The following is a 17,549-nucleotide window of genomic DNA, read 5'->3' on the forward strand; positions in this document are numbered from 1 at the left end:
GATGCGGAGTTTAGCAGGCTCACATCCGCGGATGCAGATGCGGATGCGGATGTATAAGATATTATGTAAATAAAGTCTATCCATGAAGAATTAAAACAATGACAACGTAATTATTAACATTTTTATTGTAATCAAACATAATTAAGTACTTATTTTTATGTTAAAAATATAAGTCATGTATAATGTAACTGAACACCTTCTGTTTTTTATATCAGTAGTTGAATTTAAAAATAGGAGCATTATACTTGATGAAGAGTAGTATTGCCGCCTTTTCTGGTTCTAGTCTGTTACGCAGAGGTTCGTAAATTAATCCCGCGCTACTAAATAGTTGTTCGCTAGGAACACTGCCCGGTGGAGCAGATAAAAATCTTCGTACTATCGGCGATAATACCTTGAATTCCCCTCGATGTACACTCCACCAGTTTAAAGGATTTTCACTCACATTTATTCTTTTTTTAGTACGGTAAGCAAGTAACTCTTTTTTTAATACAGCTTCAACGCTACTATTTTCTGGCTCATCTTGACTTTCGTCTTCACTCGACGAATCTAACATCATAGCCAGGTCGTTTTTTAAGCATGGCTTTTTGTTGAAACCTGAAGTCCCTGGTCCTAGTTGTTCTGTTTCATTTTCCATGCAATCAGTTATTTTAGCCCTTTTGGCATTGGTATTAACTGATTCAAAATTGTCATTCTCAATATTTATCATTTTTAAAATGTCATCTTTAATCTTTTCTTCAGTCACCGGTGTGAAAAATTTGTGCTTATAGCGAGGATCTAAGTAGGTAGCGATGGTATATAAATTGTTTTCTCCCAAGCTAGAAAACTTTGTAGAAAGTTCGTTTTTCAAAGTCGTTACAGCCTGACGAATCGGATCAAACTCTTGCGATCTTGTTAAATATAAATAGTCATCAACTTTTTTTTCAAGCATTTGTATTATCGGTATCACAGATGAAATAAGAGCAGAAGAGCTGCTCAGTTCCCGTGTTGCTTCCTCAAAAGGTCCCAGTAATTGAATGAAACTTTCAATCATTTTCCATTCTTCTGGTAGAATAGGGTCAATTTCATTATCATTCATGTAAAGGCTCAGAGCATCCTTTATCTTTGAAAAACGCTCGAACATGTAGAATGTACTGTTCCATCGTGTTACACAATCTTGAAACACTTTCAGGTGCGGTTGATTCAGTCTGTCCTGAATTGATTGCAGTTGTTTCTGGGCAATGGTAGAGTGATTGAAATGGGTCGTAATTCTCTTACATTTTTGTTTTAGTATTTTTATGTTTTCTTGAGAACCTAAACAACTACGGATAGCCAGTTGTATCTTGTGAACAGTACAGTCTATATCATTTAATGCTGCTAATCGCGCGGCTCGTTTCATATTAGACCCTTCATCTCTGATTAGGCAATGCAGTTGTTGTTTTTTAATGTTCCATTCAGAAAGCATGTTACTGAATTTTTCAGCAACTATGTCACCAGTGTGACGGCCGTCAAATGTCTCACATTTCAATATTATCGATGATCTATCAAAGTTTTCTGCAATTCCATGGCAAGTCAGGCTAAGCAAAGAAGCGTTTGAGCTAGGATCCGACCAAATGTCAGACGTAAACGACATGTTATCAAAATTTTCGATTAATCCTTTAACTTTTTGAGCCACTTTGCTATATAATTCCTTGCATACAAAATCTGTAAAAAAATTGCGTCCCCTAAAGTTATATCTTGGTGCTAATTCTTGCATCAGTCTACGAAAACCTAGCCCTTCAACAAAATTAAACGGCAAATTTTGAAGTGCAATCATTTCTCCAATGAGTTTATCAATTTTTTTAGAATTCAAGTTATTGACGTCCCACTTCTTTTCTTTTAGAACCATTTCCTCTAATGAAAGTTGTTTCTTTGATTCTTGCAGAGGAGTGGTAACTTTATCTGAAAAATACACAAATAAATAAAAATTTTCGTTGTAAAAAACTATTTACTTAAAAGTAATTAAAAAGTGAGGACATTTTAAAACACCAGAAAACCTTTCTATCAAATGTCCAACTTATATTGCAAAAAATAAAAATAAAAGGAGTTTATTCCTTATAAATATTTATAAGAAGGAAGGATCCCTAATGTTTTCTGGCATTAACATTAAATATAGCGTGAAGCTAAACTACACTAAAAAGAAAAGGTACACTTTTTGATAGTGATAAAATTTTTGCAATCAGCCGAATAGTTTTTGAGTTAAGTAATTCACTATTCATATTTTAATATCATATTAAAAATATACATTTATGTACAGGTTGTTTTATTTTGAAACAATAAAAAAGTAGATAAATGAATTACATATATTAGTCTTTTTACAACTGACGTTTTATATGACAGCAAATAACTATAATATTGAGTGGAAACTTAGCCAATAAACCACAACTAAAACTATTCTTTTATTAAACTAACCAAACAATGCCTCAAGTAAATATTAATTAATTAAAACTATTAATTATGAAACTTACTTGCGTCAGATTTCATCTGTTGTAATTTTTTTTCTTTACTAATGTTCTCAAATGTAGAAAATTCTTCTGAGTGCATCGACTTAAGATGGTTTTTTAAAGACGACGTGGTGCGGCCCTTGCGAGAGTAGCTTTTTTTGCATATTTTACAATCAGCTTTATCCTGGTCTTCTTTATTTGGTTCAAAATAATCCCATACATTACTTTTGGTCGGTGGTGACATTGTTGACTAAATAGTTAGATAGATAAACTATCAATAACGGGAATCACACTGGAAAAATAACGAATTTCGTCATAAAACGATATTTTTTCCTACAATAAAACGTATTACCGGCGTAATATAATAGAAGTTACCCTGTGATCTTATGGATATTAGTCTTAAATAATATAAAGTTTTCTTGTAAACTCTTCTTATTTACACACTGTATCACAATAACATTAAAAATACCTATTTATCTTTATGATACGATAAGTAGTTCACTTTCACTTCACAACGCAAACAAACACGTATTTATTCACTTCCACTTGCAAGGAAAGGAACAAACAAATGATGCACTAGCGAAAACAAACAAACGTGTCGAATCTTGTCACTAATTTCTTCGCTCCCATTGGTTATTGTCACGTGCGACCGGCACGCGTCAATCACCGGCCCCGCCCAATTTCTTTCTTGTCGCTACTTGTATAATATTCGCATCCGCATGAACATTCGCATTGATTAATGCGGATGCGGAAGCAGATGCAGATGTCCAAAACAATGCGGATGTTCCGCATTTGCGGATGCAGATGCGAATGTTCGCAACATCCCTGTTTCGTATTATATTGAACTCGTCGCACGAAATTAATATAGATTTTATATTTTTAGAGATTTTTGTTTTATATTTAACATGGCGGTGATTTATCGTAGTGATGTTTACATATTGTGTAAATAACTATTGGTATTATAGAATGTTGCAAAGTCTGTCTTATAGTAATTATACAAGTATGTATTTATTATGTCGGGATAACAGTTAGCTGGCCAACAGACTGGAAGTTATGGATTGCATTGTTTGGCATCGGTTTGCAAGTCTAATGATCAAAATGTATAATGAATGGGACAGCATTATTGAAGTGAGAAGTGGTGATACCACTTATTAACAAGAATTTCAAGAGTTTCTGACTGTAACATATTATATGTATAAAGGCTTCAAATGTTTGCCTTGTAACATCCAGTGGTACGTAGTCTAATCTATTAGCAAATAACACTCGATTTTATTAGATTAAACGACAAGATTTCTACTAAGTTAAATCTTAGTGGCTATTTAAAAAATGACATGTCTCACTCTATTTTACCCATAAAAACAGTGAAATAACGGTGTTTGTAAGACTTGAACGTTAAGCAATAGTTATTGTTAGAATAAGAGTTATTTCATAAATTCTAAAATATACTGAGATAGTATTTCGATTAGTTTTAGATTGTATATAAGTACAAAATTATATACAAATTTTTGAAGGACTGTGTGGTGTCGGGAAATTATCATTAACTGGACCAAATGTTGTTATAGCCAGGTGGACCTCTCCATCCAATAGAACGACGCGTCTGCTGAGGGTTGATGCTGTGTTCTTTTTGGAACATTATTGTCAAAATATTCGAAACCTGGTCAGAGGTTTAATGTTTAAATATAGCTAGATATAATTTTTAACAATTACCAGATTGCTGATGACTCAAACTCACAATAGCCGATAAGGTTTTTACAAGTTCCATACATACGTTAAATTATTAAGGTCATATTTAATCATGAAAGTTAAATAAATGGTTATTGTTAACCACACCCCTGCTATAAATGTGAAGGTCAGATAATTTATATGTCTAGATGGAGCCTTTTGCTGCTAGACAACCGATGAAAACAGGCCAGGTTAATAAAACATAAAGTAATAACTTTAGTGTGCGTAACAAGCTACGTCTTACACTCGCGATTTGTATATCACATTTTGTTAGTGAGCGTGCATTGCTTAAAGTAGAGGCTCACTATCAGCCTCAATTTTGTAATTCTCAAAATAGAGGTTAACAGTGAACCTCAATTTTGCATTGCCCAAAATAGAGGTTAACTGTCAAACTACATTTTGCATAGCTCGAAATTGAGATTAACCGTCAACCTCAATTTTGCATTGCTCAAAATAGAGGTTAACACATATGTTATTGGCACTTGTGCTGCATAAGGTGGTTGGTACCCTATTTCTTTGTGTGATAAACACTGAATTGTTTTGTTCTGTGTGGATATGACATATCTATTGTATAATGTCATTGGTCAGGTCAGTCTAACTAAGGTAGACCAATCATTTGACAACGGCAGGACCGATTTCGGCCACATAAATTATGTAAGAGTTTGTTTGGTCCAGTTAGATTTATTACATTTGCCTGAAATATTGACAAATCTTAGAAACTTTTTTTATACAAAGTTAAATATGCGTATATTTTTTTCTTATTTTAATCTAAAAACTTCTGTCGACGGTCAGCTAGTTTAGTAAAGAGTAATCTACTCCATACTTCACACATTAGTCCTCATGACCTCGGTACAATGATCAAGAAGCACAATGTTTATTACATACTGTTAGTAGTGTCTCTGTTTTACTGAGTACTGTTGCAACGAGCTCGTTTCGAGCGCTATGTGGGAATTAGCTAGTAAGTACCTAAACATACGGATCTATTAGCTTTTAATAATTTGACGTAAGAATTAGTTGTAAATGTGAGCGTGCATTTTGTGGTATTTTACGAGTGGCTGGCATCCGGTTCAATAGATGTAAATCATTTTAGCGTTTTATACAAAAATATATTATTGTAACAGAATGTCCACAGATTACCTAGACGCAATTTTAAAATAAATAATATCTAATTTAAGGCATAAGTGGTTTCATTTTGTAACCCCTAATACAAGTATCCTTACACCGCCATCTTGAATGGTGGCCGCCATTTTGAATAGTGGCAAACTAAACTTTACTCAAGAGTCATCAAGATTTATGACATCTCTGTTATCGTTTACGAATTCCTGTTAAGCCAAATAACCTATATGTTTTTAAATGAATCACGAATGCTAATAATTTCACCTTCGCACGACACGCCACAAGTTACGATATCATCCCCACCATCTGGATGTGTGGCGGTCCTCCACAGTGCGGTTTTCAAGGAGCTTTCTTCCTCGTACCACGAAGCTGTGGAATGAGCTTCCTTGTGCGGTGTTTCCGGGACGATACGACATGGGTACCTTCAAGAAAAGCGCGTACACCTTCCTTAAAGGCCGGCAACGCTCTTGTGATTCCTCTGGTGTTGCAGGAGTGTGGGCGGCGGTGATCACTTAACACCAGGTGACCCGTACGCTCGTTTGTCCTCCTATTCCATAAAAAAAAAATATGCTAAAATTTATTTATTTATTTATATATAGGAAAGAAACAGTATTATGATACTTAAATATTAACAAACCTTAAAACTTACAATTTTACCAGTGAAGTTTCCAACAATTTATACGAAACTTGTAGTTAAAAGGTAAGCAACGGTAAGATAAAAACCACAAAACAAAAGTAATACAAATTAACAACTAATTACAAGCTATATAAGTTACACAATACTATACACGCCTATTATACAATACTATAATGAATTATGTAGTTACAAATGAGTTAAGTATTCAGAAAAAAAATATAAGAATGGGGTTAAAAAAAATCAGTAATTATTTAAATTATCACAAACCAATGATCTGAAAACATTTAACTTTTCATGAAATATGTCAATATGACTGTATATATTATAACAGCTATATGCCCGAATTATAAACCTGTTCTTTCCATGTACTGTTCTCGCATAGGCAATATCTACATCGGGATGTAGGCCTTCTGCAGTGTTATCCTATATAACTTAAAAGATATGGAGAATCAGCTATATCATATAATAATTTATATAAAAATATTATGTCTCTGGGTTCAACGGTCTTTCAAAGAACTTAAATCGTTGGAGAGAAAATTAAACGTGGGATCTAAATGTTGTGGGAATTCTAAATGCTTAATGAATTTATTTTGAATACGTTCCAAGCAGTTTATATGAATATTATAGCAGGGGTTCCAAACAACTGACGCATACTCAAGATGTGACCTGACAAAAGCGTTGTATAAAATTAAATATGTATGCGATTTTTTAAACTCACTTCCCTGTCTTAAAATGAAACCAAGCATTTTATATGATTTATTAATGATACGATCATAGTGGGTTCTAAATGTGAATTCACTATCCAGAATTACCCACAAATCTCTAACCTCTTGAACTCTTTTTAATTTTGTGTCATATATCTGATAATTATACAGTATTGGATTAGATTTTCTTGAAAAACTTATGGCACAACATTTTTCAATATTTATAGTGAAACCATTTTTTACGCAGTAATTACCAAGGTTATTCAAGTCAGTCTGGAGGAGGATGCTATCATCTGTTTTTTTTTATTGAATAGGAGGACAAACGAGCGTACGGGTCACCTGTTGTTAAGTGATCACCGCCGCCCACACTCTCTTGCAACACCAGAGGAATCACAGGAGCGTTGCCGGCCTTTAAGGAAGGTGTACGCGCTTTTTTTGAAGGTACCCATGTCGTATCGTCCCGGAAACACCGCACAAGGAAGTTCATTCCACAGCTTTGTAGTACGTGGAAGAAAGCTCCTTGTAAATCGCACAGTGGAGGACCGCCACACATCCAGATGGTGAGGATGATATCCTAACTTGTGGCGTGTCGTGCGAAGGTGGAATTCGGCGGCAGGAATTAGGTAAAACAGCTCTTCGGAACACTCCACGTGATAAATGCGGTAGAAGACGTCTCTACGCAACGCCAAGTGATCCAGCCGTTCACAGAGTACTGGGTCCCCGATAATTCGAGGTGCTCTGCGTTGCACGCGGTCAAATGGATCGAGCAGATACTGTGGTGCGCCAGACCAGAGGTGACAGCAATACTCCATGTGTGGCCGGACCTGCGCTTTGTACAGCGCTAGAATGTGGGCCGGCTTGAAGTATTGCCGTGCTCTATTAATGACGCCCAGTTGCTTTGAAGCCAGTTTGGCTTTGCCCTCCAGGTGGCCACGGAATTGGCAATCGCTCGAGATTTCAAGACCCAGTATTCCGATACTAGGCGAGGCTTTTAGGGAAGTGTTGTCGAAGAGCGGTGATGCGACAAATGGGGTTTTTTTAGTGGTAAACGCGCAAACTTGAATCTTCTGGGGTAAAAATTGGACAAGGTTCAATTTACCCCATTCCGCGACCTTCTCAAGAGAGGACTCGATAGAAGACACAAGTTTCTCCCGGCACTGGTCGACGATTTCCCGAGAGAGACGTGCATGGCGCGTGTATACGGCATCACCAGTGCTGTTATCTGCATAGCAATTAATGTTGGAGGTGTCCAACATATCATTGATATGCAGAAGAAACAGCGTAGGAGATAGCACACAGCCTTGGGGCACTCCAGCATTCACGGGCTTCGGGTTCGAGCAATGTCCGTCGATAACGACCTGTATGCTGCGCCCAGTGAGGAAGCTGGAGGTCCACTTGCACAAGCTCTCGGGAAGCCCAAATGATGGAAGTTTAGAGAGGAGCGCCTTGTGCCATACACGATCAAAGGCCTTCGCTATATCCAGGCTAACTGCCAGGCCTTCCCCCTTGCTTTCAATAGCCGCAGCCCATCTATGTGTTAGGTATACCAGAAGATCACCTGCCGACCGACCATGGTGAAAGCCGTATTGTCGGTCGTTGATCAACTGGTGACCAGTGGGTATACCAAGAGCTGACGGCTAATTATGCTCTCCATGATTTTGGAGAGCAGGGAGGTAATAGCAATAGGCCTATAGTTTGCCGGATCCGAACTGTCTCCTTTTTTTTGGATCGGATGGACAAGGGCTGACTTCCATGACTACGCCTTTGGAATAAGAGTGCGGGAATAAACGCTTTAGCACCGGCGTCAACTCAGGGGCACACGTTCTAAGCACGATTGGAGAAATGCCATCCTGCCCACTCGACTTCCTGACGTCCAACGAAAACAGAGCTCGCCTAACAGTTTTCTGTCTGAACTGTACTTCATGCATAGAGCACACCGCGGGATGGTCGCCGGTGTTTTTCCGTTGTCGTCAAGAGTCGAGTTGGAGGCAAAAAGAGCGCACAGGTGATCGGCTTTCTCTTTTGCCGTATGGGCCAGGGTATCATTCCTCATGTGCAACGGCGGCATGGACGGCTGGCTGAAGTTACCAAGAGCAGCTTTCGACAACGACCAGAACTTGCGTGTTCCGGTCGGGTAACTGGAAAGCTGCTCGCCGATTTTGACGACGTGTTTTGACTTTGCAAGGGTGAAAAATCTGGAGCCACGGTTGTATTTCCTCTTAAGAACTATGCAGTTCGGATCCTTTGTGCCCAGCGCCGCAACCCAAGTTCGATACGCCTGTTTTTTGCAGTCAGATGCTGCTTTAACTAACGCATCGAACCAGGGCTGTGATCTGCCACCGATCGGTACTACAGAGCTTGGTATAAAAATATCCATGCCCTGTAGTATCACATCGGCTACTGCAACGGCGCAGGTACTAGGATCACCCGAAGGGAAACAAACCCTGCTCCAAGGGTAGGATGCAAAAAAGGAACGCATCCTATCCCAATCTATCGACTTGTAGTGCCAAACGCGGCGGGTCGCTGATGGTCTGCGACGTGGGCGTCGGATAGGCACTACACTCCTGACCAGGCAATGGTCGGACGTTCCGAGAGGGGCGTCGACAATGACCTGGTAACCATCGGGATGTGAAGTCAGCAGAAGATCTTATAAGGACGGCATGTGGCTATCCACATCCGGGAGCCGCGTTGGCGACTCAACCAATTGGGACAGACCGTACGCCAATGCAAAATTATGCACAGATCGCCCTGCGTAGCCGTGGTACGTGATCCAAGCCATTCGGCATTGTGCCCGTTGAAATCACCCAAGACTACGATTTCAGCGGAGGGGATCTGTGCAAGCACGTCGTCAATTGCCGCTTGAACGCAGCCCATGAGATGATCGGTTTCTGCGTTACCACTATGGGACCTGTAGACACACGCATAGATGCGGACGCGGTCCTCTAAATCTACGCGGAGCCAGAGAGTGGACAGGGCCCTACCCTCAAAATTGCCGAGACGGCGACAGCAGATATCCTCCCTAACGTACACACATACCCCGGCATGAGGCAAAAAATTGTGCTCAATTTTGTACCCGGGGTACGTTAAATATGACGTATCGCTAGGTCGAGATATCTGCGTTTCCGTAAGGAAACACAAGGCCGGCTTCGCCGTCTCAAGGTGGTGGTGGACGGCGTTTAAGTTGGATCAAGGCCGGTATTCTGTGCGAGTGTGGTAATTAACCCGGACGAGTCTGGCCCGATTGTGCTGTGTACTCTCCCACTTCTAAAAAGCCCTTAGTCGCCTCTTACGACACCCATGGGCCTGGGACTCCCCTATTCTTTTTTGCCCCGGGGAAAGTACAGGGCAAATATCTTAATTTGTGTAAATATTTTATTATCATCAGCGTATAGAAGAGAGCTTGTATTCCGAAATATATTGTCTATATCGTTGATGAAAATATTGAATAATAAAGGGCCAAGATGAGATCCTTGGGGAACACCAGAAGTAATGGGGACAAAGTTGGAAGTGAAAATGAGTGGTATATACCATTTGCCACCATTTAAGGTAATCTTGGCATAGCATTCACATAGGTTTATCAACTTAAACTGCAGCAGTCTTAGATGAAAAACCTTTGTGCCAACAGTAGCTGTTTATTGCTTTTTCATGTAACGAATTATTTTATTAGTAATATATTAGGCGTGATAATGTCAAAGCTATGAAATTATATACGAGAAAGAATGGACAATACAAACAAAAACTTACCTAGTCGTAGGTTTTTTTCGATATGGTAAAATATCTGGGATCACTTTAGAACAGAAACTTACCTGGAAAAGTCAAGTGGGCGGTATTATGCAAAAGGCACAATTTGCCTTAAGTAGTTGTAGTCGTCTTGTTGGCCAAAAGCCCAGCACGGCTCTTTGGCTGTACACAGTCATTGTAAGACCACTTATTTCATATGGCTCTGTGCTCTGGTACCTACCTACTAATTTATTGAGTGACATTCAAGTTGCCCTCGGCAAGGTTGTTCCCTAAAATAACATTTAGCTGAGTTCTCTTGACTCTTTCTAAGTTTCACTCAACACTAGTTCGTTCAGTTGATCATTGTAATATTTCTTTAGGTATCTACTTCATCAATAAAAACTTACCCTTCATGTTATTTTTGCATGAACAGCACGAAGTAGGCTTAGTGCTGGTAATTGATCACCGCTGCCCAGCAGGAGAGCATATCTCCTACAACGGTAGCGAAATCACGACCACGACTTTTAGAATTCCAGCCTATTCGGTTAACAAATTGAAAAAGAAAATGTAAAAATATTTATTTCAGTAACACAAAAATGGTACATAATAGTGGATGTGACCTTCTATTAAGTGAGGAACACCTGTGCCAGAAGGCCACGCTCATCCATATCAATTATTAAAATTAACAGTTCCAAAAACTAGGGATCACCAATTAAGTCTAAAAATATAATGTAACAAAACAATAATATTATACAAACAGGATGTCTGTGTGTGAGCATGTGTGCGGTGTAGCAATGACACACTCATTGTTACTTTTCGTAAAACACTACTTATTGTACTATCAAGAAGGTATAGCTAAAATTTACTCCGTGTAGTTAAATAGCTCTTCCATTCCACATAATTCATAGATTTCAACCAAGTGGTTAAACTTCGTCTACATTCCACTTTCTTAAGCGATCTTGAGTTTTTCATTAATAAGGTTATAAACATGTTCTGATTGTTTCGTAAACTGTCGCTTTGCAAAAGTGGTTTTACACTAGTTGTCTTAATAATAACATGTTTTCTCCTTTTCAAAAGGTAAGAAGGATCAGGGGTAAATAAAAACATTGGGCGCTGAAACACAACAGCTGTGGTTAATCGACTGACGGTGTGGTCCGTCATCCTCACAAGTGTTGCGTTTACAAAGAAATAGAGGGACTGCAGCGGCTTTACACGCAGAGTGCGTTGTTTAGGATATCGAGGTCGATATACAGGGTGTCCCAAAGTTATGGGACATGAAGGGAAAGTACCTTAAATATCGAAGATAGGCTATTTTACTGAAAGAAGACTATGTTATTTTTAAAAGTTAGTACTTCTGCATTCAAATATTTTCTAAAAATTACTAACCTCGTCTGGGAATCGAACCGACTGAAATGTAAAAAAAACACCCCTACTTTTATAATAATAATAAATCTTTGTAATATTACTAATCCTAGAATAAGTTAATACTAACAATGCTGCCTGAAGTAAATAAATTTATTATTATAATGCCAATCGAAAGAATGGCCAAAAACTAATAACTCTTCTTAAGTAACATAGTATTTTAAAAGAAAGGAACAACGTAAAATGAATGTTTTCCTACTTGGATTGGTACGAATGGACCGATTAGATGGCCGGCCAGATCCCCGGACCTTACACCATTAGATTTCTTCTTTTGGGGATACGTGAAAGATATGCTATACAAAAAACGATAGGAGAACGTGGGCGAGTTACAAACAGAATTGTGCCATATCATACCGAGTATTCACCATAAAATGATAAAAAAATCAAAAGGCAGCGGACTCATTAAAAGATTGGCGATTTGGGTAAGACAAGAGGTGAAATGATCACATTTAGAGCATTTAATTAATTAATTTACAAAAAAATACCCACTTAATCGACTACTTCCTTTTAAAATACTATGTTACTTAAGAAGAGTTATTAGTTTTTGGCCATTCTTTCGATTGGCATCATAAGAGTAGGGGTGTTTTTTTTCTTACATTTAATTCGGTTCGATTCCCAGACGAGGCAAGTAATTTTAAGAAAATCTTTGAATGCAGAGTTACTAACTTTTAAAAATAACATTAAGTCTTCTTTCAGTAAAATAGCCTATCTTCGAAATTTAAGGTACTTTCCCTTCATGTCCCATAACTTTGGGACACCTGTATACCTAGCATGTCGCAAATTGCTCAACGGGGTATTTTGTAGTTTAGATAACATAAAGTACCAACGTTACATTATAGACCTTGAAGTACCGCGGATAGAAATTTTCCCCAGTTAGGTAGGTAAGATGTATTGTACATTACAGGATGAGGTCAGTGGAGTAGATGATAGTCTTTCAGTAAAAGTTTGCAGCGTATAAAATAATAATTAGAAAGCTAGAATGCCGTATTGCAAATTATTTTAATTTTACACTAGTACATACCTAAGCCTTTGAAAAATATATTGGTTGGTATCTAATCGTCAAATTCGAAATTACATATGATTATTTAGGTAATAATTATTAGGTAGCCCATGAACTAAGTTATAAAAAAAGCAATTATTGTAAATCTAAGACTTACAATATACTAGCGTATTACCACCTGACAGCCGATAATGCGGGACTAATTTTATCAATGTGTGCGTTAGTTACTAAACAAAATACTAAGGAGCTAATGCCAAGCACGGCGAACTGTTTACGACTTGTCAATAAAAATAGGTTACATTATCAATAGATTTGCTTTCTTCATTAGATGTTAATTTGTCTATGGTTGTATGTACCTAACCTTGTTCAATAGGGCTGTTACAATTTCAAATAATTATTGTATTTATTGGGTGATGGTTTGCTAGAACATCTGAAGTTTTAATGTTGATCGATTGTGGCATTAGTAGGTACCTATTGCCACAGAATTTTCAAAACGTGAAAAAATGTAAACAAATGACAATCAGTAAACTAAAAATACCATCTACCCTATTTCTATATTAATCTCAAATATATATATTTTTTTAAATAATTGTTTAACAAATGGGCAGTCCAAAAACTTTCAGGTTGTTTGTAAAATGTGACACCTTTATTATCTCTTACTATTTATTTTATGTGAATTATGGTGGTGTTCAAATTTGACATACAACTATTTAATTCTAATGAGATAAAAAATAAAACAATTCAATTCTTTTAACATTTTAATCTTAAATCTAAATTTACGATGCTTCCATAGCAGTTGCTGTCTCCTCTGTGTATTTGCCTTTGTCCTTTTGGAAGGCTGCAAGACGGCCCTTTGCTCTGCGATCTAAGATAGCTTTACGGTCCTTGTTCATTTTTAGCTTTACAATTACACACTGTAAGAGGGAGAAACAATTACTAAATGTATTTGAATTCATTTTTGCTTAGAAGATAATAATATTCGGTATCAGAGCCATGGAAGTGTCTCAGCAGTGACTGAATCTATGTCATACTAATATTTTCATAATGTATGCCATATGATAAAGTCTAAGTAAAAATATATCATCATTTGTAACATGTTTGAAGTCCTAGATGGGCAGTTATTTGTGGTCTCCATAGGATAGTAATAATGTAAAAAAATCACTAAATCTTTTAGTGTTTTCCAAAACAAATACTATTTTTTTTATGACAATAAGGAACGAGACGGGCAAGACATTTAGCTGATGGTAATTGATACAATCTGTCCATTACAATGCAGTGCCACTCAGAATTTTTTGCGACATAAGATGTTAAAGTCTAATTTGCACAGTAATTTCACTAGCTATGGCACCCTTCAGATCAAAACAGTCATTCCACATTACTACTTCAAGGCAGAAATGTGCAAATGAGCTTCCCACTGGTAAAATAACTAAATTACTACATAAATGTGTAACTTGTAGTTTACACAATACACAGTGCATATACAATATTTGTATTGTAGACTTATTACTCCTTAATTAATTGCTATATTGTTTGTTTGTTTGGGCTGAAACTACTGGTCAACATTGGAGAAAGCCTATGCCAATAGGCATTTTGATATCAGACTTAAAAATTTAAGTGAAACCTTAACCTCTACTGAAGAAAAAAACAATCTTTTAATATTCCAGCTTGTATAATATTATATGTAGTACTCAGACTGAAGATAATAACTGGTATTTTTAATTAGTTTTCTATTAGAATTGCTCCGAGGTAATTTAAGTGTTAAACAAAAAAGATTTGAAACATGAGATTGAATTATATGCTACTTGAATCACATTGTGTTCATAAAAAATATGTCATATGAAGGACATTTATTTCATATTTGTAAGTACTACTTAAGATCATTATTATATTATATGTATTTACCGTAAAGATACTTTGAACCATATTCTGTAAGAGTGTATATAATACAAACCTTTGAGGGGTGAATTCCAACATATGCGCTGGCTCCATTAGCTTTCTCTCGCTGGATTCTCTCAATGTAGACAACAAACTTCTTCCTGTACACTTGAACTACTTTGCCAACCTGTTGGCCCTTGTAGTGTCCTCGTACAACCTGTCACAGGATGTTGAACTATTTTTAAATTATCTACAGATATATTCAACCATATTTCTGACTTTTTGTAGAAAATAAGAAGGGAGCAGTTACATAAAAATATTAACAGCAAAAAAATTCTAAATTGTTTAAAACTGTCCTTAGTTTTGAAAGATTTTCAACCACATTCCTTCAAAGCTATATTTAGAAAATAATTGGAAATGTTAAGCAATATTTCAATTTGGATATGAGGGTTATGTTGTAAATACCAAATATTAGGAGTGTTGTTGGTTAATGAGTGCATGAGGAGGCAAAATAATCAGAGCCATTAATACACCATGGCACAAATTAGCCAATACTCTCAAAGTAACATAAAGAAAACCTTTATATCGCCTCTCGAGTGATGGCAAACATTTGTGGTCTAAGAATGGTTTTTATCATCATAGTATTTTGCCAAGGATATTTTAACACGAACAAGTGATAAAAATAAATATATTGAGAAGATATTCACCTGCACTTCGTCGTCTTTGCGGATAGGCATAGATTTAACGTTAAACTTTTGTCTGAGTTCTTTTGAGAGAGGTGAGGACATGAGCACTCGTCTGATGTGGGAAGGGGCGCTGAAATGCCTCTTCCTGTTTTTCCTTCTCGAGGACGTTACCAGTTTATTAAACTTCATACTGGCTCTCTTCGCTGAAATCCAAAATAGCACGTTGTATTACACTATAGGTTACCGATTGCATGTCCGAAAGGGACAACTGGCCAATGTTTATTTGTTCATTAAACATTTTATTTACGAAAATAAACTTTGGAATACTATATTTATACATAGTTCAACTAAATTAAAAGCTTTTAGCTTCACAGAATTTCAAACTTGCAAAGATTTTCGAAGATTAAATACCAACCCGAATCGACACGGCTAACAATGAAGTCAAAAAGAATTGACAAACAAAATTTGACATTAGAACAAGATTTAGTGTAGCCATATTTAAAAAGAAAATTAAAGTAGCTAGGAAAACGTAAGCCGTAGATAGACAACATTTATTATGAAAAATAAAAATAAATTACATTTAAATATTATTATAATACTGTCATATTATTTTTATTTATTATATGACGATGAATGTTTGTCCTTTAGTCAGATTAATACAGTGGTTATTAGAAAGGTTAGGGTTGGCAGATTACAATATAGTAGTTGAACAGTCCTTTTCTGTTGTGTGTTGCGTTTTTTAGCGTTATTTTATTTGATGTTCTATAACTTCAAGATTTTGTACATACATTGCTATTACTATTGCTACAACAGCACAGGTGATGCCGTATACACGGGCCATGCAGGTCTCTCTCAGGAAATCATCAACCAGTGCCAGGAGAAACTTGTGTCTTCTATCGAGTCCTCTCTTGAGAAGGTCGTGGAATGGGGTAAATTGAACCTTGTCCAATTTAACCCCCAGAAGACTCAAGTTTGCGCGTTTACCACTAAAAAAAACCCCATTTGTCGCTCTTCGACAACACTTCCCATACCTCGCCTAATATTGGAATACTGGGTCTCGAAATCTCGAGCGATTGCCAATTCCGTGGCCATCTGGAGGGCAAAGCCAAATTGGCTTCGAACGGCAATACTTCAAGCCGGCCCACATTCTAGCGCTGTATTGCTGTCATCTCTGGTCTCGTGCACTCCAGTATCAGCTCGATCCATTTGACCGCGTGCAACGCAGAGCTGCTAGAATTGTCGGGTACCCAGTGCTCTGTGAACGGCTGGATCACTTGGCGTTGCGGAGAGACCTCGCCTACCACATATATCAGGAGGAGTGTTCCGAAGAGCTGTTTAACCTGATTCCTGCCGCAGAATTCCACCTTCGCACGACACGCCACAAGTTAGGATATCAATCACACCCTCTGGATGAGTGGCGGTCCTCCACAGTGGGGTTTTCAACTGTTGAATGAGCTTCCTTGTGCGATGTTTCTGGGATGATACGGCATGGGTACCTTCAAAAATTTTGCGTACACCTTCCTTAAAGGCCGGCAACGCTCCTGTGATTCCTCTGGTGTTGCAAGAGAATGTGGGCGGCGGTGATCACTTAACACCAGGTGACTCCTATTCCATAAAAAAACAATGTTTTTTTGTGAATTGGGTGAAACTGGTGCGATCTTTGACTTGTTGCATGTGTGAACTGTTGATGTAAAGGATATAGATACCTTCACTTGTTCCTTAAATATGTATAGTGCTATCAAATTATGGGAGTTTCTACTACACCACAATTATCATTAACTTAATTTATTCGTCTAATGTTCAAAACAAGTGTATTTCGAAATTTAAAACTATCGTTATAAAACGTTTGTGTGGTTATGGTTACTATGTAACTTAAATGAGATGAGAGAGGAGCGACAACCTTGAGACTATAAAATATTTTTTATATGAAAATAAGGGACGAGGCGAGCAGAACGTACAGCTGATGGTTATTGATAAGCCCTGCCAATTACAATGCGGTGCCCCAAAAATTCGCTATTGCGCTCCTCACCTTGAGGCATGATGTTAATTCTCATTTATCTCTATCTCATTCACCCTTTAGACCAAAACACAGTAATGCTTACACATTACTGCTTTACGGCAGAAATAGGCGCCGTTGTGGTACCTACCCAAAATCTAGCCGGCATCCTGTGTAAAGGAGCCTCCCTGGAAACATCAGGACGTTACAGA

The 17,549-nt window shown here is 37.4% G+C and overlaps 2 protein-coding genes across 2 annotated transcripts; both read right to left on the reverse strand.

Moving 5' to 3' along the window:
• Positions 1 to 107: 107 nt before the first annotated feature.
• On the reverse strand, positions 108 to 3,281 carry LOC126974421 (zinc finger BED domain-containing protein 4-like). The gene is made up of 2 exons (XM_050821910.1): positions 2,484 to 3,281; positions 108 to 1,917 (listed from the first exon to the last, which is right to left on the reverse strand). The coding sequence occupies exons 1-2, from the start codon at positions 2,701 to 2,703 to the stop codon at positions 212 to 214; spliced, it is 1,926 nt and encodes a 641-aa protein (XP_050677867.1). The 5' UTR covers positions 2,704 to 3,281; the 3' UTR covers positions 108 to 211.
• A 10,244-nt stretch (positions 3,282 to 13,525) lies between these two features.
• LOC126974500 (60S ribosomal protein L26) lies at positions 13,526 to 15,891 on the reverse strand. The gene is made up of 4 exons (XM_050822016.1): positions 15,757 to 15,891; positions 15,363 to 15,544; positions 14,732 to 14,872; positions 13,526 to 13,694 (listed from the first exon to the last, which is right to left on the reverse strand). The coding sequence occupies exons 2-4, from the start codon at positions 15,528 to 15,530 to the stop codon at positions 13,557 to 13,559; spliced, it is 447 nt and encodes a 148-aa protein (XP_050677973.1). The 5' UTR covers positions 15,531 to 15,544; positions 15,757 to 15,891; the 3' UTR covers positions 13,526 to 13,556.
• Between the last annotated feature and the right edge of the window lie 1,658 nt (positions 15,892 to 17,549).

The sequence above is a fragment of the Leptidea sinapis genome, chromosome 32, assembly GCF_905404315.1.
Source record: "Leptidea sinapis chromosome 32, ilLepSina1.1, whole genome shotgun sequence".
Lineage (NCBI taxonomy): Eukaryota > Metazoa > Arthropoda > Insecta > Lepidoptera > Pieridae > Leptidea > Leptidea sinapis.

Bases quoted from the DNA above. Each gene is read 5' to 3' on its own strand.
- LOC126974421 (XM_050821910.1), bottom strand. From the start codon at position 2,703: ATGTCACCACCGACCAAAAGTAATGTATGGGATTATTTTGAACCAAAT. The intron at 1,918-2,483 runs GTAAGTTTCATA...TGTATTTTTCAG, and splicing joins ACAGATGAAATCTGACGCAA to ATAAAGTTACCACTCCTCTG.
- LOC126974500 (XM_050822016.1), bottom strand. From the start codon at position 15,530: ATGAAGTTTAATAAACTGGTAACGTCCTCGAGAAGGAAAAACAGGAAG. The intron at 14,873-15,362 runs GTGAATATCTTC...ATCCTGTGACAG, and splicing joins GCAAAGACGACGAAGTGCAG to GTTGTACGAGGACACTACAA. The intron at 13,695-14,731 runs GTTTGTATTATA...TCCCTCTTACAG, and splicing joins TTGGAATTCACCCCTCAAAG to TGTGTAATTGTAAAGCTAAA.